At 40.9% G+C, this 26219-nt stretch overlaps 3 protein-coding genes across 3 annotated transcripts; 2 read left to right on the forward strand and 1 right to left on the reverse strand.

The window, feature by feature from the left end:
• The first annotated feature begins 154 nt into the window (after positions 1-154).
• clint1a (clathrin interactor 1a) lies at positions 155-15478 on the forward strand. The gene is made up of 12 exons (XM_020080550.2): positions 155-400; positions 3849-3953; positions 4860-4956; positions 6642-6750; positions 7571-7735; positions 7865-8048; positions 8548-8767; positions 8862-8958; positions 9529-9594; positions 10086-10366; positions 11698-11908; positions 12497-15478. The coding sequence occupies exons 1-12, from the start codon at positions 177-179 to the stop codon at positions 12796-12798; spliced, it is 2061 nt and encodes a 686-aa protein (XP_019936109.2). The 5' UTR covers positions 155-176; the 3' UTR covers positions 12799-15478.
• A 2230-nt stretch (positions 15479-17708) lies between these two features.
• On the reverse strand, positions 17709-21536 carry lsm11 (LSM11, U7 small nuclear RNA associated). Its single transcript, XM_020080560.2, has 4 exons — positions 20635-21536; positions 19377-19516; positions 19204-19287; positions 17709-18750 (listed from the first exon to the last, which is right to left on the reverse strand). The coding sequence occupies exons 1-4, from the start codon at positions 21146-21148 to the stop codon at positions 18448-18450; spliced, it is 1041 nt and encodes a 346-aa protein (XP_019936119.2). The 5' UTR covers positions 21149-21536; the 3' UTR covers positions 17709-18447.
• Positions 21461-26034, forward strand: thg1l (tRNA-histidine guanylyltransferase 1-like). Its single transcript, XM_020080571.2, has 8 exons — positions 21461-21583; positions 21868-21900; positions 22389-22592; positions 22682-22858; positions 22941-23110; positions 23236-23324; positions 24443-24550; positions 24869-26034. Exons 3-8 carry the CDS (start codon positions 22399-22401, stop codon positions 25025-25027), a joined length of 897 nt encoding a protein of 298 aa, XP_019936130.1. The 5' UTR covers positions 21461-21583; positions 21868-21900; positions 22389-22398; the 3' UTR covers positions 25028-26034.
• The last annotated feature ends 185 nt before the right edge of the window (positions 26035-26219 follow it).

Here is a 26219-nt window from a genome sequence, read left to right on the forward strand (position 1 = left end):
TGGAGAAAACAAGGTTTTTAATGTCATTATTCTCCTGGCGAATAGTTTTCTCCCTTGTTGTTCCACATAATTCGTCGTACAAAGTGAACTTTTGTTTAAAATGCTCAAATATTAAAAGTAGTTATTTTATTTCCTACGACGAAACTACAACTCCAGCGCTGCCCGGCGCAGGTGTGATGACGCACATTTCCAGTAGTAACCTTTCCGGTTTGTCCGCTGGTGCGTGCGCGCCTCCTGCCTGGAGAGAGCGAGAGGTGGCGAAGAGTTCACTTTACTGGAGTTTAAGGTCTGGTGTCGGTCCGCCTGGAGTAACACGGTTGTTTGTGGCCAGGCACGAAGCCCCTGTACACGGAGCCAAGATGCTGAACATGTGGAAGGTCAGGGAGATGGTTGACAAAGCGTGAGTATCCCCCAGCGAAGTTGATTTCCGCCCGTGTCGTCTGTGTGACTAGTTTACCTGTTTGAAAGAGACACGTACCCAAAACTTTGACGTCACGTCACTCCAACAAGTTAGCTAGCCCGAATGCTACTAAGCGGACTTTGACAAATACTGATTATTTCAGCCATAAGTACCGGTTTACTTGCCCCGCTTACTTTACTCGGTCGTTTGGCTGGTGTAAGATATCATTTGCAGTGTTGTTCGATCACCGAGCGCGTTGTTTGTGCGTTTTCTCCGACAGTGCAAGCTAACTCACTTAGCTAACAAGCTAATTACTTAGCCCGCTGGCTACATAGCTTTAGCCGACCAGGCTAGCCAGCCAAGCTAGTTTGACAGCTCCGGGACCGAGCAGCCAGGGAGTGAAAACGTTCAGACGCTAAAGTTCTCCGTCCAACTGTTGCCTGACTCCACTGTCTGGTTATATTTATCCAGAGAATCTAAATGTGTTGCCCTGCCATGACACTTGTAGCTTAGTGTCACTCGGAGTTACAGTAGCTGTACTGTAAGTTGTGTTGTTTAGCACCACATGGCTGGTTTACTGTTTATCAGCTTTTCAGTTCATAATGTTAATCTTGTATCCGGTTTGTCAAGTGGAAGCAACCAGGTCTCAGTATAAGAATAGAATAAGACGGCTGGTGTTGTTCCCAAACACACAAGGACAAAATAAAGCCTCTTTTATATAGACTTATTTTAACAACACTTTTTTCCAGTCTACAACATATATATACAGTATATAGGCAACAGTCCTATCAGTTGTATCAGAGCAGAGAATTATCTATCAGTGACTAGTTAAGACTGGGAAATAAAACAATATTATTAAATATCAGAATATGATTTTTATCAATAATAATATAGCCAAAGTCCAATATATAATGAGGTATTCCCTATGCATTGTGTGAGCATAGTGAGGAGGTATAACACAGAATTGATCTACCTGAGATCTGTAAAATGTTTTGCTGTTTATCAGAGTTTAAAACCACCACCTTCACTCAGGAGCTAAAACGTTTGAAATTGATTATATGACATTTATAATGATAATTCATTCATCATGATATTATTTTATCTTTATATAATTTTTGGCCATATTACCCAGCCCTATTATCCTGGGTATTTCTCTGCTTGTTGGTGCAAGAATTAACTTTTATTTAAGCTTTTAGGTCAATTTCTCAGTTAAACTTGTCATGTCAGGTACACAAGTTTTGATTAAATGGTGATTTTATTATGGGGTAAAACATGAACAAAGTCCTAAATAATATCACATTTACACTGTGAGTCATTGGTACTTGTACACTTATGATTAGTGTTTGCATAGTCTCTGAGGGCAGTGCAGGTCGGCTGCAGTAATATAGTACCTGAAATTATTTACCAGCCAGCACTGGACTTATGCAACACCTCTGGGCCTGTGTGTCCATTGTTCTGCTCTACACCCTAGTTACATTTTAGCTGCTGACTAAACGTGAGCATGATGTCCTGTACTGTAAAGCTGTGGTATGGCTTTTGTACAATTTCTACTCCCTTCTAAGGTTCAATGGCTAATTATTCCATCCCTAACAATAGCGTGTTCTTAAGCTGGTTCAAGACTGCATTCCTGCTGAAAAAACACTTGTCTCCCTGGAGTGTGACATCTGGGGACATAGGAGACCCAGAGAGGGGGGGGCAGACCTAGAAAGATAAAGAAATGGTGTGAATTTCAACAATTAAAGGGAAGGGAGTCTGCATGTTTGTTTTCCTCAGGGTGTCTTTGAAATTGCCTGTGATGAAAGTGCATGGCGTTTTAAGACGTAAGAAATGACCACTTTATTTGTGTTGACACATATTTGAATACTTTTCACTACATGTCACGACAGTGAGTGAGTCATTTGTACTTACTGTTGTATGATTAAGCACAGGCTTTTGTTTAGGTAGGGTGATGCAAGTTTACGTGATATCCTGTGTTAAATAGGCCTTACAATAAATGAAAATAAAATGTATAATAATAATAGATTTCATTTAGTAGTGTCTTTTAAGATGCCAAGTTACACTCTACAAGTGAAGAATAAAATACTCTTGGGTTTAGCAGCTGAACTCTAAAGGGAAATGATTTGACAGAACGTTGCCGTATCTTAACGGAAATCTGTGTGATAGTGTGTCGCTGTGAGAGTGTCTCACAGCTTCCGTTTTATCTGGCTGATAACTAGGACAGGAGCTACTACTGAGAAGAGTTAATCTTTTGCATCACTACATCATATCCTCTGGTTTGTCAGTCATGCAAACATTGTGTAGTACCCCTTACATTGCCAGGGGTTATACACAGATAATAACAGAGCACACACAAAGTAATCCAACTCATCAATGCTATATGAATATAAATGAAACCTGACTTAAAAAAATGCTGATCCAGGTCTGAACTGAGTGTGATATGAAGAACACACTCATCAGAAGAGACATAGAGTGACTCTAACCTTTGATTCGACTTGCAAATTTGACAAAACTAGAGTGTTGTCAGAGTGTTAGATATACCCTGCAGCTTGCTGTAGTAGTACAGCCCATTCCCCATAACCACAAAGAGGGTGTACCTCTCTTAACGCTACCATCAAATCAATGCGGCTCCTCCAGGCCCTGTACATTTTATTGCTGATGTGGCAGTAGTCAAGGAAGGATGAGGAATTGCAGCTTTCACATATTTTTCCTTGCCATGTTTTGGCTAAAGATGTGGGCTTACAAGATTAACTGGGATAAGATGCCTCTAGATAAAACCTCTGCATTCCTGTAACAAACAATTCATATTTAGGCTATTAGCGGGAGAAACAAAAAAAATCCCAAGGGAAAAGTGGCATTATTCTTAAGGCAATGTGTTTGAGGTGAAGTGAATACACTGATCTGTCAAACACCTGACACTTATATAAAGAATGGGCTAGATTATCAAGTCATTGGTATGATACATGACACATGAATTAAATTGTCAAAATAAAATTCAAAATTGTATCTATAAATTCAAGTGAAATTAATGATTAAAAGAACAATAGTTTTGTTTGGTTAGTTTAGGTGCTAGTTATAAAAACATATGTGAGGACATACATCAGTTGTTTTGTCATAGTTTGTTGTTTCATTATTATTGTTCACACTCACAGGCTGCAAAACCAGCCTTGTAAATCGCATGGTGTATACATAGCAGTGTATTTTTTTTTCTCCATAAACCTTCCTGAAATATGGACGCTTAGTGTTTTGGAAAACAAACTCTTTGTCAAACCTGAGATTGTTAGATAGCTATATTTGGTAGTGATAGTTTCCTCTCTCTGGTCATGGAAATGGCCATTGCTTGATGAAAGAACTTGTTACCTATTATCACCCATACTGCAGATCTCACTGAAGGACACTTACTTTGAACTGAAATCTCCAACATTATGTTGTTTTTTATTCCACTGTACAGAACCAATGTGGTGATGAACTACTCAGAGGTAGAATCTAAAGTCAGAGAGGCCACCAATGACGACCCCTGGGGACCATCAGGACAGCTGATGAATGAAATCTCAAGGTAAGGAAAACACAGTGTCTTACACAACATGTCATGCTAAAAATAACCAAGGTCAATAGCAAATAAAATAAAACCTCCGAAAGGTTATATTAAAGCCCTTTACGACTGCAGCAACTTTTCCAGGAACATTTTCTGGCGCTCTGGAAGGCAACCTACGTCTAAACTATATGAGCCTATTTTAAGTGTTGGTTCAGGGGCCCTGACCACAAAAGTCCCTGTTTTGAAGGTTGTAATTGTTTTGCTTGCCACACACTACCGTACCGCTGGCATGGATAAAAATAAGCCTCACATGTTACAACATAAGCACTGGATTTATTATCTGTATTCAGGCAGAGATTAGAACTTTGTATTCTTCTGTTGTTAGTGACAGTTAAACATTAATTATGTAGCTGACCAGAGAGAGATTCACAGAAACTAAACATAGGTTACATACATTTAACATGGTAACATTGTCATTAGTAATTATTATGGTTACACAATAAAACTAGATAAAGAAGCAGACAAAATGATAAGAGGACCGTTGCCATTTTGAAACATTTCCTGACCTTTGTCAGTTGTCTGTGTTTTTCCAGACTGTTTTCTGCTTGTCTCTGTTACTACATTAATTCAGAGATTGTTGTTGCAAAGCAGTAAATTAGAAAGACAATGACCTGAAGCAAAGTGACATATACATGGTTATCACCATGTATCCTTATCACTATTTAATCCTTTATTGACCTAAGTATTCTTGGCCTGTGTGAGATACACAAATACGCTAGAGGAGCCTGTATTACCTGAAATGCATCCTTAGTTCAGTTCATGGGGCTCTGCAGTTATTTGGAGTTATTTGTCAAAGGCTGTAAAATAAAAAGATAATTACAAAAATACTGAAACAAAAACGTTTCCCTCTTTGTCTTGTTTGATCAGATCCACTTTCATGTATGAGCAGTTTCCAGAGGTGATGAACATGCTGTGGGCCCGCATGTTGAGAGACAGCAAGAAGAACTGGAGGAGAATCTACAAGGTGTGACTCACTACTGTTGTTTAGTGTCGTACTGTTACAACATCCAACAAAACACACATGCTTATTTATGACATGAGGCATTCAAGCTTAAGCGCTAAGTAGAGTTTTGATTATGTCTAAAAATATGGCAGCAGACGCAAGTTGGATTTGGTTTAAAACTAGTTAAATATCAATGTGTTAATGTCAACTTCAAATCGTCTGTTACATACAGGCAAGTATCAGATATCAACAACAAACTTTTACGCTTCGCCCTTATTAAAAAAAGTTTTATGTTTCGGTTTGGCGAATGGCAGAGTAGGTCGTACACTGAGAGAGCTCTGTTGAAAATTCGGACTAAATCCGAATTGAAAGTGCTTTATTCACTTTAGTTAACCTTTGCAAAACCTGTGCAAAAGGCTGGTAATAAACGGGTAAAAGCAAGAAGTCAATCCAATACACCTTGTGTTGAAGATACAGCTGAGAAACACTGAACTCAGGTATAGGATGCTCTTCCCTGCTAAACTCCAAATCTGAATAAAACATACAGAAACTGGTTTTCTTTTCGCCCAGAGAAGTTTCCTCCTTTCTCCAAGACAACTGGTTAGGCACATTTTCAACACCCTAAAATAATGACTGTGTGGAACCCCCCAGGTGTAGTCACATTGAATGTATTTACTTAAGGATCTCTCTCTCTCTCTCTCTCTCTCTCTCTCACTCACTTAATGTATAAATCTAAACACGGAGTATTGTAAGACTATGAAAACAATTCCTCCTTCTTCTGTGATGGTCGGCTCCATGTGACACATAGAAAACATGCAATGTTATTTTTTTTATGTTATTTCACACACAACTTGCCAGCCTGGCCCTACTCAATTTCATTTATTACTATTGGGCTTGTAATTTAAAGTCAATATTATACTGGTGCTTAACTTAGTATACTCTTCTGCTTTTGTGAGGCACAGCCTGATACAACTAAGAGTTGTTTTGCAAGCACATTCAACCAAAGCAAAACTGGTGGACCCCTGAAACTCGCGACCTTAAAGGCAAAGCTGGTGTAGTCATAGCATTCACCTCCCTGATTGCAAGAAGTCTCATTCTTCTCTCCTGGAAGGAACAAGCACCTCCTACCTTTCCCAGATGGATAAGAGAAACCATGCACTTTCTGAAACTTGAGAAAATCAGTTACACCTCCTTAAGAAACTTCAAAAAGATTTGGACCCCCTTTCTAGACCACTAGTGTTAGAGTGAGGCCCCCCCCCCCTTCCCTTTTTTTCCTGTTTTTTTGTTTGCTTTATTTTTACCTTACTTTATTCATTCATGTATTTATTTTTGGATTTGTACTGTTTGTTTTTGTACTAATACCACTCCATTAAGCCTTGATAGAAGTATCATTGCACTAATTTGTAAAATGGTTTTTGAAGATGTGGGCTTCAGTGGGACAAATGGGGATGTTTGGGAGGGATGAATAGGCGGGTACCCTTCACAATTTATAATTATTTGATTATTGTAGCTGTTTCATACTTCCATATTCTATCTTCACTGTTGTAAACAAATGCACTGTGGAAAAAAAAAAGCTTGAAAACATGCTCATAAACTCACAGAGGTTAAATTACAGCTTGAAAAGGTCAGACTGAGCCCAACAAGATCCAGGTTTAGGAATGAAAGCTCAAGTAAGTTTTGCTACAACTACTTTGTCTCTTCCTCAGTCTCTGCTGCTGCTGGCCCATCTAATCAGGAATGGATCAGAGAGGGTTGTCACCAGTGCCAGAGAACATCTGTATGACCTGAGGTCATTACAAAGTTATCACTTTGTTGGTAAGGTATTGTTCTGGTCTTCTCCCTTCTTCATGCCATCTCTTTTCTCACACGTTGACAATGTTGCACATACACAAACTTGCAAAACAAATCTCTTAATCCACCGTGATATTGTTTTGCACATCTGTGAGTGACAGCTCTGAGATAGTTTAAGGAATTGTATTTAATTTGGTGCAATATTTGGTACAAACTGATGGATGAACTGATTAGAAGTTGGTAACTGTGACCTCACAAAAGAATTAAGCATTCCAAAACCATTTAACACAAATGTCTTATAGGATAAAATAATGAAGTGATGACATTTCATTTTCAAATGGTCAAAGGTCAGCTTGACTGTGATATCATAATGTTCTGGCACTTATTCAACACCATAACTCAGGAACAGAAGAGGAGATTGTGACCTTATTTCCTGCAGCTTAATTGGTTGGTGGAGGCTTGCAACAACAAGGCGGAAATTCTAGTTTCAAATTGATTGGATGAGGCTTTCTACACCTCATTATTGTACAAGGTTAATAACAATAGTTTCAGTGTGGGCTTTAATGAATGGATGAAGCCGCTAAGAACCTACTTATTCCACAAACTGTTAGACCACACACACACTCACACACTGCTTTAAAGCTGCTTTCACTCTTCCAAACAACGTGTATGTAGAAAATGCCGTATACAAGCAAAAACATTTAGCTTTCTTGTGGAGAGACGTTTATTACACATTTGAATTGTTTCAGTACATTACATATCATAATAACATTGTTGAGTAAAAAAAAAAAAGTTGCTAATTCATTCATCGTGTGACTTTCTGTGTCCACATCTTGGTCCCTAGATGAGAATGGGAAGGACCAGGGTGTGAATGTGCGTCAGAAGGTGAAGGAGCTGGTGGAGTTTGTCCAGGACGATGAGAGGCTGAGGGAAGAACGGAAAAAAGCAAAGAAGAATAAAGACAAATACATTGGGGTATCCTCAGACAGTATGGGATACAGAGGTTACTGTAAGTCCTCAGTTGAGTGAGTAATATAAATAGATGATTAATGAAAACATCAGTGTTTTAATTAAATCAAATTCCCTTTTTCTCTTGCTCCCATCTCTTCCCCCTCCTACTTGAATTCCTTCTTTCCAGCGGGTGACCGGTACGACTCGAGCGAGAACCAAGGAAAGTGGGACGACGACTGGGATAGGAGTAAAGGGCAGTTCCCCTTCAGCGAGAAGTTTGAAGAGATTAGCGACAAAATTGGCAGCACCATAGATGACACCATCAGCAGATTTAGAAAGAAGGACAGAGACGACTCACCAGATCAATCCAGGTAGGAGATGGACAAATATTTTCAGAATATTTTGTTTAACTCCATATTAAACTTAAAGGCCCAAACAATTTTCCAGAAAGAGAAGTTGCCACCACCAAAGGTTGTTTTTTAATGGATAAACAATAAAAAGTTTCTTATGCTGTTGAAGGTTCTTATATCAGTTTTCCTTGTAAACACAATATGAGCTGTCAGAACAGTTTCAATGCGCTTTGTTAGAGGGAAGAACACCATTCATCTAAAATATGTTTTACGTATTTGTTGCATGATGATGATGAGTCCAATGAGTGGGGACTTTCTCATCCTTTTTGTTTCCTCATTTTTCATTTTTGTCTGTGCCATTGAAATAAATGGTCAAAAAATGACTGATCAGGACATTAATACACTGATCCTCCATCCAGAACAGGGATAAACTAATGATGGTTTTTGTTCCTTAGATAGAGAACATATTTTTCATGCCCTCACCTAACTGGTCGTATCTAACCCTCTTTTCTCTCTACAGTGACCATGAAGAGGAGTGTGGTCGCTCATCTCACAACGGCCAGTCTGGAAAAGAGTTCAAAGATGAAGAGGAGACTGTTACCACCAAGAGCGTACAGATAGTTCAAGCAACAGAGACAACAGCAACACGCAAAAGAGGAGGGGGCCCGTCCAAGAAAGTAGACTTGGGAGCTGCAGCCCACTACACAGGAGACGGAAGCCAGAGCACCACAACCGAACAGGTATCAAGAGCACACAAACAAGCATATAAGGTTTTAACCATGTAGTTATGATTGCGTTGTGAGCTGATCTTTTCCTTAATACTGTGTATTTAAGCCCCAGCCAGCAGCAGCAGCAGCCCCTCAGCCTTCCAGTAGCGGCCTAGCAGAGCTAATAATGGTAGACACAACACCGAGCAAGCCCACTGCCACAGGTACAATGTCGTTAAATACCCTGACGTATCATTAAAATGCACTTGTTCGTCTTCCCAGGAGTTAGTCAAAAGGGATCATATCAGTTGAATTTTTGTTTTTTAGCTGAAAAATTGGTCCAAAACATGTTCAGCACAGCTTAGCACGAAGACTAGAACATTAGGGAAATAGCAAGTCTCTGTCCAAAAGGGAAACTATGTTCTTCTCCTTTTATATTCTTAGCAAACATGGTAGATACCAATAAATCCAGGGAACTCTACAATGACTACAGGACGAGACTCTGTTTGCAGTGACAGTGCCCAGCTGCTGATGCAAGCTTCAGAATTTGGGGACAGCAGGGGGAGGGAGTTGATGTATAGGAACTAAGTGCACCAGATGTTTTTGGAGCAGTCCCTGGTGAATGGAGAGGGTGGGAGCGCCGAACAGATGTTTGGCCTCCTCCACCTATCCACTGCCACTGCCCCTCCCTTCCTCCTACACTTGTGACACCGAAGGAATGCTAAGTATGGCAGAATGACACCTGGAGCGTGCTTGTGTAAAATTGACATGTTTACGTCTGTTTCTCAATGCAGACCTGATCGCGGGATTTGCTGACTTCTCCTCACCTGCTGCTTCCGTAGGTCTCTCTTCAGGATCTGGTAGGTTTTAAGTAAGGTTTTTTTTTTGGTTAAGAGTGCATGTGTGTGCTGTGCTGTTGCAGCCATACTGCTAGAATATTCACAGGGATGCTGGGAGGGAGCCCTGGCCATATGGAGCCTGCTACCTGCTCTGCATAACAAGAACAGACACACATCAACTCCTGTTATGGATGACAAGGAGACAGGAACAGAGGAAGAAGTTGGTGGGGGTGGAGAAAGCTGAGAGAGCCAGTGAGGGAGAGATACAACAAGCAGGGCAAGTTCATTGAAAATTTTAAATATGGTACTGGTTTTCACGGAGAATGGCCGGAATAAAGCTGAACTGGCCTCACTGAAGACTGATCTGTTAATTCTTAATCCCTGTGACAGCTACAGATTTGCTTGCGTGACATTGATTTGCTGAACGGGATTACACAGCTCACAGTGCAAACATAACGTTTTGAAAATTACAAATTCAAATATTGACACAACAGTCTTTTATCTTGTTGCAGCAACACCAGCCTCTAACAGTAATGGAGACTTTGGAGAGTGGAATGCCTTCCCCGGAGGTCAGATGCCAGTATCCGCTCAGACTGCCGACACCAGCAAAAATTCCCTCTTTGGCACCATGACAGCAGGTCCTGCACCCGTCCCAGTCTCAGCTCCCGCCTCAGCAGATCTATTTGATTTGATAGGTCCAACACAGACCCTCACCTCCTCCCAGAGCCTCAACTTTAGCATGAGCAGCACACAGAGCATGAGCAGCACAATCCTGCCCCAGCCCACATCACAGGTATGCATGATTACACTCATACGCACATTCTGTTTTTAATAATTCAAGGTTTTATTTATCATTACAACACACACAAAGGGGGCAGAAATGATCTGTGTGTGTGCACGCGTGCGTGCATGGGCGCTTGTGTGTGCGAGTGGGTGAGAAAGAATGACACACAGAAGCTGCTTTCAAACATGTACTGAACTCCAGACAATCTCCTGAAATGATCTTGAGGGGCTGTATGTAAGAATAGGGTTTCTCCTGCCAGTCCCCTACTAAAATGTCTGAGTGATCACATGTGAGAATAAGGCAGGGGAATATCCAAAGAATTCCCCTCAAGTGGGCGTGTGTGTTGATAACGTTTCTAACACACAACAGACGCAATACTGAAAAAACCCCAAAGAGAATTAAAATAATTCAGGATAAATAAGAGGTGTCATACAAGTAGAAGACATTGAAGAAGGTGAGAAGGTGAGATTCGAGAACCTTTGGTGAAAAGGGCCAATGTGGTTGATGGTTTGCTGTCAACAAAAGACAATGATATGGATTGAGCAGCCATTATTTGTTAGATATTTGTGTATGAGCACAGTTTAATATTTAGCCAATTGAAATTGTATTTGTACAACCACAGGGTTCATTTCTCATTTTAGTCAGTAATTTCCCTATAATTTCACTATGAGTGCTTTTAGTAATATTCTGGAGTGCAGAGACAAACAGATGTGAGAAATCACAACCAACCTGTGACTCCAGCACCAAAGCTTTCATTTTCCACACATGTACTCACTGCTCGTTGACCACATCAGTCAGTCTGCGTGTGACAGAGACATGCATAACTCGCGTGATTGAAAGATGGAGGACAAGCATGATGGTGGAGGGTTAACATGCAGCCTCACCAGATGCTCCCTTCCCCTAGAGACCACCCACTAACCACCCACTCCTCCTGTTACTGACACACAGAATGAGAAAAATGAGGTTTGAGTTACAAAAAAACAATAAAACCCCAACAAAAGCCTGCATATGTCGATGTTAAGAGGTTGTCGACCTACTTAAAACAAAAAACTCATTCTTTGAATCACTAAGAAGACACACACACCAATCCCTTTTACCCCCCATGACTTGGTATGATATGTTTTTAATGAGTTCACAACGAGACAGCAGCAGACTCTTCTTACACTATCAGGTTTAAGTGGGTCAGGCTTAAGGTTTAAGGCCTTGAATTATGATAGAAACTATATCACTTCATCATGTATTTCAGTGTTGGAGCTTTTCTGTATCTTATCGCTGTATATTTCTATTACTAGTCTCCCTCACACTGAATTTTTGCTTGTGTGCCTCTTTGTCTTCATCAGCCCCTCCAGAACATGGGAGGTTCACTACATCTGCAGCCTCTCCAGCCCTTCCAGCCTGTGCAGCAGGGAATGGCCTCTCATGGTGCTGGAGCCAAAGCGTCCCTCCCTTCCACCTGGTCGGACCACACTGTTAACATAAGCCTGGACTTCTTGGGTCCAGGCATGCAGCCCTCCAAGCCGAGCCAACCCAGTCTCAACACTCTCCAACAAGGTGAGAGGAATAGTGACAGTGTGAGGATGTGACGACACCACGGCTGCACTCTGAAACACATTATTTTCAATAGTGCCTGTGCTGCGCAGCATAGTAGATCTTAGACCACAGCATGCTGTGACAAACACTATCTCTGTCCGACAAGAACACAACAACTACAAAAGCTCAAAGAAGTAAGCCTGGCCAGTAGATGACAATAAAGTCTGATGTGGTGCAGTCAAGGCGAACCTAAGCTGTACATTTGTAAATAGACCTAGCAGTGCTAACCAACAAAGATAATTACATTACAAAAAGCAACAGTGGGCATGTGTGAAGTAAACTGTGCTGTCATTGTTACCGAAATGCTAAGTTTTACACAGATACCAGTTTTTGAAAATCTTCAGTTTGGAAGGCATTTGTAAAAATCGGTTTTAGCGACTAAAAACTTTGTTTCCGTGTGGATAAGAGGCTGAAACGCAGAGGGAAAAGTTTGTCTCACTAAATATGTGTATTAGTGTGGACAGTGCCTTAACCAGGCTTTTCCCGCTTCATCAAAGCTTTCTTTCTCTTTGGCTCTTTAATTAATTGAATTATCTCTGTCGTTTCCAGGTAACCAGGGCAACATACTCTCTCAAGCAGTTTCTAACATGAGTCTTGGACCTGCAGCAGTCAGACCACCCGTAAATCCCATGATGCACCCTGGTGCTGGAATGGGCATGGGCATGGGCATGGGGATGGGAATGGCTATGACCCCCAACCAGAGCATGATGGGTATGGGCATGAACATGGGGATGCCACAGGGAGGTATGACTATGGGGATGCCCGGTGCCATGGGGATGGGAATGAATCCTGCAATGGTCCAACAGCCCAAACATGATGCCTTCGCTGACTTCGGCAACTTTGGAAAGTGATGGAGCTGGAGAGCAAAGATTGCCAGGAGGAGCGGTGTGGGTTTCTTTCTTTCTATCTCTCCCTCTCTGTCTCTCTCCGTCCATTGGTGAAGGATTGTTATGAGCTGCAAACAAAGAGTACTTGAAAAATGTCAATTATTATAATACCAATACCCTGCAATCTCCTACTTTTGAAAGAAATGCCGCATAGTGATAAAGATCTAAGTGTGTGTGTGCTTGCGTGTGTGTGTGTGCTGTTTGAACCAATGATGTGCCAGGTTTGGGCTGGTGGTCAAACACACGCACTGATAGTGTGCCTTGAGTTAGTGATGAATCGGTGAGAAGAAGAACGTGTGTGCCAGCGTGAGAATGTCAGAGGTATTTGCTTTATAACCTCAATCAAGTGAAATCACCAGAATAGCAAAAACAAAAAAAACAACCTATATCCATAGCTGCGTAATTTTTTTACTTCATTGAATGATGACTTTGGATAACATGATCCGCCATTTTAACTTTCTAATGTAGTACAGTTTCAGATTGTCAAGTTACCTCTTTTTTGTCCTCGTTCTTCCTTTGACCTGTAAATAGAAGTCCGGAGCCCTTACAAATAAGTTATGAAGTTCCTAATAGAAGAAGCAGTGACAATGTGAAGGGTTGTATCCTACAGACCAAACGTGATCTGATTTAAGACCTATAACAAAACACATTGACACCTTCTCTTTGTACATAAGTATCCACACAGTCTGGATGTGGCTGTTATACACCTTTATGTAACAGTGATCTGTCGGCAGCGCTGCAGTAACGTCATGAGTGTTTGGAGTGAAAGCTGTTGATTAATATGTAGGAGTTTGTCCTTGAACAGCCCATCATTTTGTGGCCTTTCATTTTGGTATATATAAATATATATCTATATATTTTACCTAAGAGAAATATTATAATCAGTTTGCATCCAAATGAGATAATCAGTAGGTAGAAAGAGCCTCATACAGGGGGGTGTGCAGGTTCATTATTACAGCACAGAGTGCCTGAGAGACCTTTGCCTTTTCTCTTCAGTTCCACTCTTTGGAGGAGACAATGTGAGTGTTCAGTGTTGAGGAGGGCGACCAGAACCGAGATTCTGTTCGATGTACAAATGTGTTTGTACTTACACCTCAAGTCGTTGTCTGTAGATGAGTTTTTTTCCTTATCTTAATTGAAGAGCATGGTCTTGAGGTTTGAGAGCACTTACAGATTTCACATTCAGATATCGTGATCTTTTCAGTCAAAACCATGCTTTGACCTCAAATCGTCCCTGTGTGCTTAGATTTGCTCAGCTTGTGCTTAAATTGTGCACCTGCTCTCAGATGATTTGTTGCTGGGACAGACTTTCTGCGTTCCAGCTTCCACGGGTGGTTACTTACTTTGATACAACTTTGTTATATTCATGCACAGTACAGCTAACACCACCACAACGAGGGGCGGAACCACTTTATTTGTCAACAATACACCCGGCAATTTATTGGTTGGAGAATTTTGATAGAATTGTTGCACTTGCTGGAAGAAAAAATCTAAAAGCAGAGGAGAATCTGAGAGCAGAGGTTTCATAGAAGCAGCTTCGGGTGGTAGGAGAAACGATGAAGCTGGAATATCGGGAATTTTAGGGTACAAGCGCACAATCGGAGCACAAGCAGGGGCTATTTGAGTGCAAGTGCAGGGTTTTGAGTGGAAGCATTCCAAAATCTGAACGTGAGATCAACAAGTCTAGCTTTCAAACTGAAAGACCACACTATAAAGATAGTAGAAAACATCTGTACAGATATCAGGAGCAGCTGTGTGAGCGTTTCAATTGTTCTATCCCATGCACATCTGCATTGTTAGGGCCAGTGATTACTTCAGTTCTCTATGAAAGTGGCACCTCCAGTGTTGATGCAGACTGTTATTAAGATGGTATCACAAATCTCTCTGTCTATTTAAATGTTCCAACGGTGCATCTCGGATAATGCTGCCTTCTCACCTTCCATCTTAATTAATGTTACACATTAAACACAGCAATCTTGAAAACATTGTCATTAGTCCAAGTCTATATGTATAGCGACTCATCAGGTACAGAAAACTGTGAGAGGAAAGAGAGCGAGACGCAGTAAGTTAATTGTGGTTGAAAGAGGATGTGTTGTGTAACAGACAATGAAGAATCCTGTTCAGCTGTACAGCAGCTACGTGATCCGTGAGATTCAAGTGCCTGCCGGCAGTTGCCTCCTGACCCTTGTAATGAGCGATTGATGATAAGTAACTCTCGGCTGCCTGACATATTTGGTATGTCAACGACGAGCTAAATAATTCACCAGCCAGAGGAGCAGGCGGTGGATTCTGGTGCCCCAGGAGGATAGAAGTTGTGCTTCCCTGCTCTCCAAGGGCTCGACAAGCTGAGCACACTAACACATAGTAGCCTTGCATTGGAGTCTGAAGCATTTAAATGACCAAAATCTGTTTGTTGTTTTATTAAACTATTTCAGTAGATTGTTTTATGCGTTTTTTTTTTTTTTTTTACGTCAAATCATTTTGATCTTCTTTAAAATGGGATTGTTACTGAAACACTAGTATATGCAAATGTACAAAAAAGATTGAGAATCCTTTGAGAGAAAATAAATTTTGCATCATTCCCATTTTGATTTGATTTACACATCGAGATTCTTTATCTACAACATTAAACAGTTGATTGAAATTCGTTAATGGTGTGTGTTATTTGTTGTGCTGTGTCATTAGCCTCCTTCAAAAGAGCTTCAAGCAGCAAAAGTGAAACCACTGCGCTCAACTATGAAATGACGTTGCCGTAATAAAGACAGGCCATCGATAAATATGTGTAATTATAGATTATATATTAATAAATCAGAGGGCCTCCTGAGCAACTGCAGGGAATGTTAACTCTTAAACAAGTTTACTGAGTGCATGAATATACAGGTAACAGATATGATCAGACTAGAATGTAGGGCTGGACAATATGGCCCAAAATTATATCAAGATAATGTTTCTATCAGCCGAGATAACTAGTATTTCTGTTGAGTTGAAAGTTGTGATTTTAAACTTGACAATGACACTTGATAAACAGCAAATCATTTTAGTCTGAGGACAATCAATCACACCTCCCTACTGTGCTTGCACAATGCATTAGCATTATATCGATACATACTGTATATGAGACTATTGCTAGGTTCACATTGATGAAAATTATATTGACATAATTATTGATATGGTTTTATCCCCCAGCCTCAGGAGAGCCCCACAATCACCTTATGAAACCTCATTTAAATTCACTAAATCCACATTTTGATTTGGATTTGCATAAATCTCATAGTCATAAATACCAGGCCCTTAAAGTGTCTGATTTAATTTTTTCATCAAGCTCTATGCATTATAAATTTGCCTTTTTTTTTTTTTTTTTTACATTTTCACCATTGAGCCATATCCCATCGTTCCACAAAGTTTCGTGGAAATCTGTTCAGTAGTTTTTGTGTCATCCTGCTGTCAATCAAACTAACGGACTGGCGTAACAGCAAACACTTGGACAGAAGAAGCACCACTGGAATACAGATGAATCTGATTGATACAGTGACTCGCAGCAGCTCAATGCAACAAATGAATCTCATTTCTCTGTTACCTTTCCTGAGGAGGTTATGTTTTCACCTCTGTTCATTTGTCTGTTGTTATTTTGTATGCAGGATTACACAGAAACAACTGGACAGATTAGCACAAAACTTGGTGGAAGGATATGGGTCAGGGAAGAAACCACTTAATTCTGATTTTGGATCCAGAACAGTGGGTGGATCCAGAAAATCTTTTTTGACCTTCTTTAACATTGTGAGATCAGGTGGTTTTTTGGTTTCTGGTTTTGAAGAAAATATTTAATGGATCAAAAAAAATCAGGAATATTTAGGGAAGTGATACGTGTGTGTGCAATTTAGTGCAGCTTAATTGAAGCTGGGGATTGTTGGGCCTTGGTGGAGGTATGCGCTCTACTGAGTGCCATTGTATATAACTATTGTTTTATTTGAAGAACTTGATACTTTGAGTCTTTAATGCTTCATCGTTAATTCAGCCGATGAAGTTCAGTTTCTCATAGAGATGATGATCTGAGAGAAGATCTGCTCACTTCAATAGAAGTCAAGTAAAAGACTGTCATCTAATTGTGGCTCCAGTTCTCTGCCCTTCTCATGTTGTATGAAGATTTGATAGAACACACTGGTGCGACAAACACGACTAAAACACAATGTACATTAAACAATTGACCCATTTCCCCTCTCTGGAGACGACTGGTAAATGGGTTACACTAATAATACTCTTAATACATTATATAGACCAACAACAGTTCAGCTACTAATAAGAGTTTGTCCTATTTATTGTATAAAATATGTGAAATGTCAATTAAGCCCTCTGAAGTCAAATGAAGAAAAACTATATAAGGAGGTATAACTCAAAAACTCTATACGCACAGGAACAGAATCACAACACAATCATTCTGTGCCTCCCCCCCCCCAAAAAACCCCTGCCATCTAAAAAAAGAAAAAAAACATCTTTACAACTTCCATGAGATGCAGTAAATTGTGCTTTTATGGGTAATGTGCCCATTAAAGAGTAAAAAGCAATCTGAGACGTCAAGACAAATGACAGCTTTTGAGTGCCATCTGCAATCTCTAGCTTCACAAACTCAATTATTCATAATGCATTTATGAAGTCCGCTGAGACTGCGCTGTCATCCCTGTTCAAACTAACGGGAAAAGCAACATAAAGGGACAGGCTCTTTGAGACAATGGCCCAGCACAGGCCACTAACGTGTTTATGCTGCCACCTGCTGGATGACAGCCTTGGCAGACGCAGTTATTAGTGCTGAGGCAGAGGAGATGTCAGAAATGTCTTTTAGTGGGTGACAGACTAAAGAAAACACAACAAGAAGTGACTTTAATTAGAAGTGAGTAGCTTTTATTTCTCAAAATCAAGATGTTTTCTCCAGTAGGCAGAAAAACCTTCATATCAATATGATATAACAGTAATCCTGGATTCTTCTGAATCCAATTAAATTATAGACACATCTCTGGCACTTTATCATCACAAATCTATTGTTCAGTATGTTCAGTGTGAAGTGAAACTCAGGCCCTGTACACACCTGGTATTAACATGTGGTTTTTGTGATCCGATCCCAAGTGGACTCTAAATACAGGTGTGAACACACCCAGGGCGATCCGAACATTCCAGACCACTGCCACCTGTGCACATTCTTTTCACAGTGTGAACGCAAATCCGTCTTGGGCCGTCTGATATGTCCTGTGACCCCCCCTACAGTTTCACTTTCTTCAACAAAAAAAAAAATCTTTCTTCAGAGCTGCACAAGATTCATTCAGACTCTCCAGGATTGTCTCTCTACCTCTCTTTCAATCGCTCGTGCCGACAAAACAACATCAATTAGTCTAAACTAACACAAATGACCTACGTGTTCGTTTGCATGTAGATCGGGAGGTGACATCCGATGACAAGTCACAGGAGACACATTCAGGACGGATTTTAATACCAGGTGTGAACACACGTTCTTAGCGCTGGCTACTTGTGATCGGATCTCTCAGGACTGATGTTAATACCAGGTGTGTACGGGGCCAGAAATTCAAACATGGTTGATTGAATGTTAAGTCCAGAAGAGAAAAGTCAGAGAGGCTGTGGGTTCACCAGGATAACGCTCTCCCCCCGGATGAAGAGCTGGTTGATGTGGCGTGTGTGGACTTGGCCATACTTCTGGGAGACGTTCTTCTTACAGGCTCCTGGGTCCGGGGCCTTTAGTGAGGCTTTGTCTTTATCCTGTTTGTCTTTAACGGTGGACTCTGTCCTGCTGGTGGGGTGAGAAGCTTTAGGATTCACAGGCCGATGCTCAACAGCTTGTCTCTGAGCTTTGTGTCTCTTTGCTGGATCGTCACCTCCTGAGCTTTCCTGAAGTTTCAGCTTCTCAAAGAGCTGCAAAAAGATTTAAGACACATTAACACACATGGATACAACAGTTCTAATGATAATGATGTTATTTTTCATGTTTACATTCTGTCTCACATAGCAGCTATCTCTGTTACTGTCAGGGTTCTTCATTCCTGTGCTGGATTCAACCCTCACCTGCTTACACATGAGGAAGTGATGCATGTATCTCATCCAGCTTCACTGGTTATAATTTAACTCACTGATGTCAGCCTCACTGTTTACTGCTCCCTCACATAAAACCATATCAGAGCTGTTGCAAAGGTCATGCAAATCAAATTCAACAATGGGAAATACAGGGTGGCTTTTATTGGTAAGCACAGGAAACACTGTCTTACTGTCAGAAGATCACTTTTAAATAATGGAAGGAGTGATGGAAGAAAGAGGAGCATTGAACTATGACTGAATGGGAAATAAACGACAATGAGATCTAACACATACCCGTGTAATGGTGAGGGCTTTCTCATGGTAGAATGCCTCTCCCAGCAGAGGCTCCCTGTAAGTCTCATCCACATCTACCATTGCCTGAAAAAGAAAAAAGTACATTGCGGTAAAATTATTTATATATATTTCAGGTTCAGCACAAGAAGCCTTCAAGCAACATGTACACTCACCATGTTCCAGAACTTGTCAAAGGCCACGATGAAGCCCGAGCACACTCCCCTCAGTCCCTTAAAGGTCCTGATGTGAACTTTGACCCTCACCCTCTCCTCAACGCAGCGGTACAGCTCACCCAAAGGACCGCCTTTACACACTGAAGACACACACATGGCACACAGGTCACACAGCGGTTTCTACAACTGATAAATCTCACAAGGAATTCATCTTCTAAACATAAAAAGAAGAGGAAGGAATACAAAACACACATGTATAAGAGTCTGGAGGTGTAAAGTCAGGTTGTTTTTTCATCTAGATATCCTACAAACTGGTGAATTAAATTAAAGAGGGAGAGGAAACAAGGATTGCATTTTATAGTGTATAGTGATACTATGACACTATGAGCAAGGAGAACACGGGCAGGGCCAACTGTAGTCACCAAATAACTTCATACATTTCTATGTCTTCTTGGCTTCATGGTTTAATTTTATATTTCAAGAGAAGAAAAAATAATGAACATGATGAGATGATGCCAAACTATAACTTTCAAATTACTGTTATTATGGAGAAATTAGAAGTTATTATTAAAGTGTTTTTTATGTGACAGTGCAAATTCTATGTGGGTTGTATCAGGCTCCAAGTGCGATCAAGTTACCAGACAAACCAAAAAAACTCCAACAAAAGAATGTAGAAAAAGATCCTAAAGAAGTAAAAGTATAATATGTGACGATTGTATTTAGTGTTCACTCTTACAAAACACTTCATATTTATTAATATTACGTCTTCTTTATTCTTATTATGTTATGATCTACTTCCCAATTGTATTAATGCTACTAAAACACTTCTATGCAAACTATTTGAAATGACTTGTATTATACAAGTATATAATTATTATGCTTGTATAATACAGGGGAGGATCCAGGGGCAGGACTGGGCCCAGAGGTAATCTGAAGTGTCCCTGTTCTGTTAGTTGTCTTAAACCAGGTACTTACCAGAAATGTGTTAAGACTTTATATTTACACAATGAGCTTGAACAAGGGGCAATTGTTAAACTATAATCAGTGATGTGTGAGCAAACAGTAAACAAGGAAGGACTTCGATGTGCATGTGGCTGAACCAGGAAGTGAACTTGGATGTTTGACATATCATTGGTCTGTGTGTGAACTGATTTCACAGCAGCTCCACCACAGCTTCTATAAACCTCTTGTGTCTTGGATCAGAGATTCACGCCTCTACACAGTGTAGTGATGAAGTGTTGCTGTGGTCTGAACCTACGGGGCATCCTCGTCAGGACATTTTTCTGCGGCTTGTTCTTCTTCCTGCTCCGCGGGGCGCTGCCGCTGCTCTCCCCCTGCTCCGCCTCCGGCAGCGGGTTGTTCACCATCAGCTTCTTCAGCCTGTCGATGCGCTCCGGGTCCGCCACACCCTTCAGCGCCTTCAGCCGCTTCTTCTCCACGTTCTCCGGCTTGGCTCTGCCCCGGCCGCCCTTCAGGAAGCTCTCGTAGGCCGCCACGTTGTTGAAACACTTGACGTTGGGGAAAGGAAGTGACACGGTGGGGGAGTAGAGAGCGAGCAGAGGGTCAAACCTCTCCGAGCACACGTCCACTTTATCTGCATCATCGTCCCGGGATGTCCCGGCCTTCTCCGGCCCATGCCCCGGCGCTGCTGCTGCGGTACCGGAGCAGCCTCGCGGGGTTGTCTCTGTGCTGCCTGGCCCTGCTGCGTCTCTTTCCCTCTCCTCCATGTTTGAAACAACCATAGAGGAGCACACGCTGAAGCGAGGAATCATGGGAAGGTTGAGGTCGTGGGTCGGGTGGAGGTATCACTCTGTGCCTGCTTCCAGGGGAGAGACACTTCATAATGATATAATAAGAGCAGAGTCCACCAGTCAAATAGTGAATTCAAGTCTCAGTTGTGTTGTTAGTTGTGTATTTTATCTATAGATCCACAGAAAACACAACAACAAACACAGAAAACAACAATATCACCATGAGAGTTTCCCTTGAAACTACCAATTCCTCAAGTGGCCTTTCTGTGTTCCTAACTCATAGACGATCTTTGATTGTACGCTCGCCTCTCCGCCACAAGATGGCGCTGATACACAGAACATGTTTCACCGCAAAAATGAAAACTGTGTTTTTGCTTTAATAAATGAACCCACGCAGCAGCAACGCAACAATAAACTGCCCCGTGGCGCTGGTTGTGTTTTTAAAGAGAGAAGCAGGTCAGAGGTCAAACAATCGGATGTTTGTTTTACCTTAGTTGATTTTAAACTTTAAATCCCGGAACTTTAGTTCGTTTGGTTTGTTGTACCGCTACGACACAGTTCGCTGTCGGACTGTACACAGTGTGTGTAGTGTAATGTGGTGTGACATCTTTGTTGGAATATTTTCATATCAGCAGCTGTATCAACCCACTACATCAAAAGCTGGTGTTTGTGTAGTTGAGCAAATAGTCGCATGAAGCTAACTGGTTTCCTAGAAGTAGCTAACTGTGTGTTTATTGAAGGTGAAGAGGACCAACACCACATGATACCCAAGTGTGAGTACTAACTCTGATTATTCCATGATGATCGATATGTGTTTTATTTCTGTATCGTCACCATCTATTGAAGTGCGAGGACTGAGGTTTGAATTGGTCGATAACTGCAGCTACACTGACACTGACATTCAAACCTCTGATCATCTGTTCGTCCACTGCTACATTTTGGGAGGATTTGCAGGACTGGATCTCAACCAAAACACTACTGTCCATTCAAGATAGAGGCCACAAGAGAAAACATTGTATTTGGTATTGATATGATAATATAACACTGAGAGTTACTTGATCCTGGCTAAACCTTTCATCCACATATCCAAATGGAGGAAAATAAGACCCTCAGTCTCTTTAATTATGAAGTACCTTTTATTTTATTTATACATATTTATTGTTCATGTCCGATTATTTATTTAGTTTAAGCAATCCAATATGCCTTGTATGTTAGATGATATTTATGTTACTATTCCTCACCATGTTTGTTTCTCTTTCAGGGACAGCCTCATGGTGATTGGAAATACCTGCAGGTTTCTTCGATGTCCCTTGATTGATTGCGTTGTCAAACCCTCAGCCCATCTTTTCACCTCCAGCAACATGGCAAAGAGCAAATTCGAGTATGTCCGCAACTTTGAGACGGATGACACTTGTCTACGGAACTGCTACATAGTCGTGAGACTGGATGGTCGAAACTTCCATAGGTGAGTTTCCTGTTTAAGGTGCACATGTATCATATCTGTGGACAGTGGGATGATGACACCATGCTGTTTCTGCTTGTATTCTGTGGCAGGTTTGCTGGGCAGCACAAGTTTACAAAGCCCAATGATAACCGAGCCTTGGGCTTGATGAGCAGGAGTGCACGCTCTGTGATGGAGGAACTAGAGGATATCACTATCGCTTACGGTCAAAGTGATGAGTTCAGCTTTGTTTTTAAAAGGACCTCCAGCTGGTTTAAGAGGAGAGCCAGGTAGCAGAAGTGTGATATCACTCATGTTCACATATTGTTGAATTTTGTATGACTTAATTTCTCCTGCTCTCTCTTCCGGCAGTAAGCTCATGACCCACGTGTCCTCCCAGTTCTCCTCCTCATATGTGTTTTACTGGAAGGAATTTTTCGAGGATCAGCCCCTCCTGTATCCCCCAAGCTTTGACGGACGCGTGGTCCTGTATCCTACCAACCGCAACCTCAGAGACTACCTCAGCTGGAGGCAAGCAGACTGTGAGTACACACAGTGCCAGAGCCTATTTGCAAGTGACACATTTGACAACTAGATGAACTAGTTCAACAAGCGAATGAGGCTTAACTATGTTAGACTGTACTTATGTTTGTTGTGTGTTTTTCAGGTCACATAAATAATATGTACAACACCGTGTTTTGGACATTAGTACAGAGGGGAGGGCTCACCACAGTTCAGGCAGAGGATCGTTTAAAGGTGAGAGGGCAACACAATCTAAAATGCCTGTGTAGATTTACACAAATGCATGTGTGCTTATTTAGTAATAACAATGTTATTAGGAAACTCTAGTTAGATGAATTAAGATGTGTGATAATAACATAAATACACAGAATCATGTTACACTTAGCAATCACATTCTAGTGAATGTTTCATTTGTGCTACAGATATGATCGCATATGTCTGCACACTAACACATTTCTGTTACCGATTATTTTTTGGTGTCCACACTGGGGAAGGCGTTGGTGTAGTAGTCAGTCAGCCAACTTCCTAATTTCAAGGAAATTGATAAATTAATCAATTAATTGTCAATGCGAATAAAAAGTTGGAAGAATAATAGTAATTCTCATGTTGAAAATAATAACATTCAAAGTTCAAAATTTGCTTTATTGTCAGTTCTGCAAATGTACAGGACATATGTAATATTGAAATTGCGAGACTCTCAAACCTGTGTTGTTAGCAGATGATGATCACATTGATGGTCAGTGCGATCGTAACTAGTCAGTTTTTCTGATTAAATTTTAAAATTATTATTTTCAGTAGTAGAATTAAATTAAATTTGAAGTTAATCTTTAAAACACCCCAACGCAGTTCATCACTTCATGTCAATTCTAAATGTGATGATCAAAACTTAGGGAAATTATTGAACTGATTCAACAGAAGTGGTAATATGTGTCTGTAGAATTTCATCAGGTCTGTCATTGTCTGTGGCAGCTGCCACTGACTGAACCAGCTGTTCACTGGAAGTCTTTTCTTTCCCCAGTGTCCACTTTGAGGGTAGCTCAGATGATGTGATGACAGCTGACGGATTGTGGAAATGTTGGTTCTGGCTGCGTGTTTTGTCAACATGAGTCATTCATAGCCCAGCAAACCTTTTGTTATTCCTAGTTCCTTTATCCTGTAAAAATAATTCTTGGGAAAAACAAATGCACAAATCAAAGACGGCAAATATGAGATCTTTGCGGATCACAGCATCGATGGATTTCATTATTCAAATAATAAATCAATAAGTGCCCAGTGATTCATTGCTTTTGCTGAAATGTCTTATATACACTTGTGTAATATTTATTCATGTCTGTGTGTCCCCCCCCTCTCAGGGAACAGTAGCTGCAGATAAAAATGAGATCCTGTTTTCAGAGTTTGACATCAACTACAACAATGAATCTGCCCTGCACAGGAAAGGCACCACTCTCATCTGGGAAAAGGTTTGCGATTTGAAAGTTTGAGTCTGCAGCACAATTATTGCAGAAGAATTCACTAGAATACTCCTGCTGTAGATAGACATCTTTGGTTCTCATGTGTGAATCTTAAATTCCTTCATCGTAACCTCTCAGCCATTTTAACTCAGGTTAGTGCCGTCATACATTGATCCTGACACATCTTTTGTGTCTGAACATGTAGGATTTAGAGAAACAATCACAGTTTCAATCACGGAAAGAGAAAAGGACAATTTTCCTAAATGTGAATCTATCCTTTTTTGTTGCCTTTTTTATTGAACTAATCCTATTCCTCATTCTGTGCAGCGAGATGAAACCGTCATTAAACGCACAAAGCTCCCAGGTGGAGAGGAGATGGACGTGCCTGTGACTAACAGCAGGAGGAAGGTGCAGACCTACCACTGCGACATTATAGGAGACCACTTCTGGGAGGAACACCCAGACGTCCTGGAAAACGACAGCTAACAGCTCCTCTTCTGCTGCAGGAGAGCGACTCTGAGCTCAGCTCGGCCAGAATGGTTGAAGTGGACCATATGATGTTAAAAGAATGTGTTCTGAGCCTGAAAGCTTTGATGACAAACTTAGTACAGTTGCTGTTAAAAGTAAATTAAACTTCTGTCAAAATCACTTAAAATAGGAAACTTTCTGCCTAAGTTGCACCATGTCTCTTGTGTTCGAAGGGAAACGGATGATTTTAGAGTCATTTGCAGCAGCAGGTATTGGGGACATGACCAGCACATCACATCTGCCAGCTTCTCTCAAGCCTGTATCCTCTAAGGTCACTTTCCAAAAATATATTCTTATTTGATGCCATGAATGGCATTTAGAATACTACCCTTACTTGCTCCGGAATGTTTATAAGATTCCTCTTGGCCCACTGTTTCTTCTCTTGAGGGTTTTTTCATCTCTGTAGGCGTTTTGAGTTTCAACACTCCCTGTTTAGTTTCCGGTGTTTGAATTTTAATGATTCAGGAAGCCTATCTGGAAAGTTTTCAATATTACTTTTACTTTATTGTAATCAGGAGCAGATCTGAGGGAGAAATAAACCGAGCCAAGCAGAAACTAATGCCTTGGCAGAAACAAGTGGCCTTCTCTTCCAGCCAGGACGCCGTTTAGAGATGTGAATGGATTCATAAGCCTGGACTCTCATCGGTGCTAAGAATACCTCACACACCCTGCGTACACTCTATCCATCTGACATGTGCTTGGTGGCATCTTTATCGTGGCACTCACCCAGTATGAATGGCTACTGGAGGCTTGAAGTGGTACTGTATTTTGTTACTGTAGTAGGCTCAGTTACTGGCAGGTATTAGAGCTGTATTTTTGGGTCTGTGACCTTGTTAGAGTCATGACGCTACTGTACTTTATGTAACTCATCTTTTATCATTTAAAATCAAATTCATTCATCGAGGTCGGTCTGTTTAAATAAGTGTTTTTTTTATTCTATCCACTCATTAAAAATTTACAAAACACTTATTAAAACAAGTGCATCTTTTCCTGATGCTTAGATCTATTCTTTTGAATCAACTCAACACTTACAGTGATTCAACATGCAGCTTTATAGAATAGAAGAAATACTAGACACTCGAGCGTGTGGCAAGTTGTGCAGTTATTTAAAGACAGCATGTGTTTACATGCAGGGCCAGGTCTATAATTA

The sequence above is a fragment of the Paralichthys olivaceus genome, chromosome 9 (assembly GCF_024713975.1).
Source record: "Paralichthys olivaceus isolate ysfri-2021 chromosome 9, ASM2471397v2, whole genome shotgun sequence".
NCBI lineage: Eukaryota > Metazoa > Chordata > Actinopteri > Pleuronectiformes > Paralichthyidae > Paralichthys > Paralichthys olivaceus.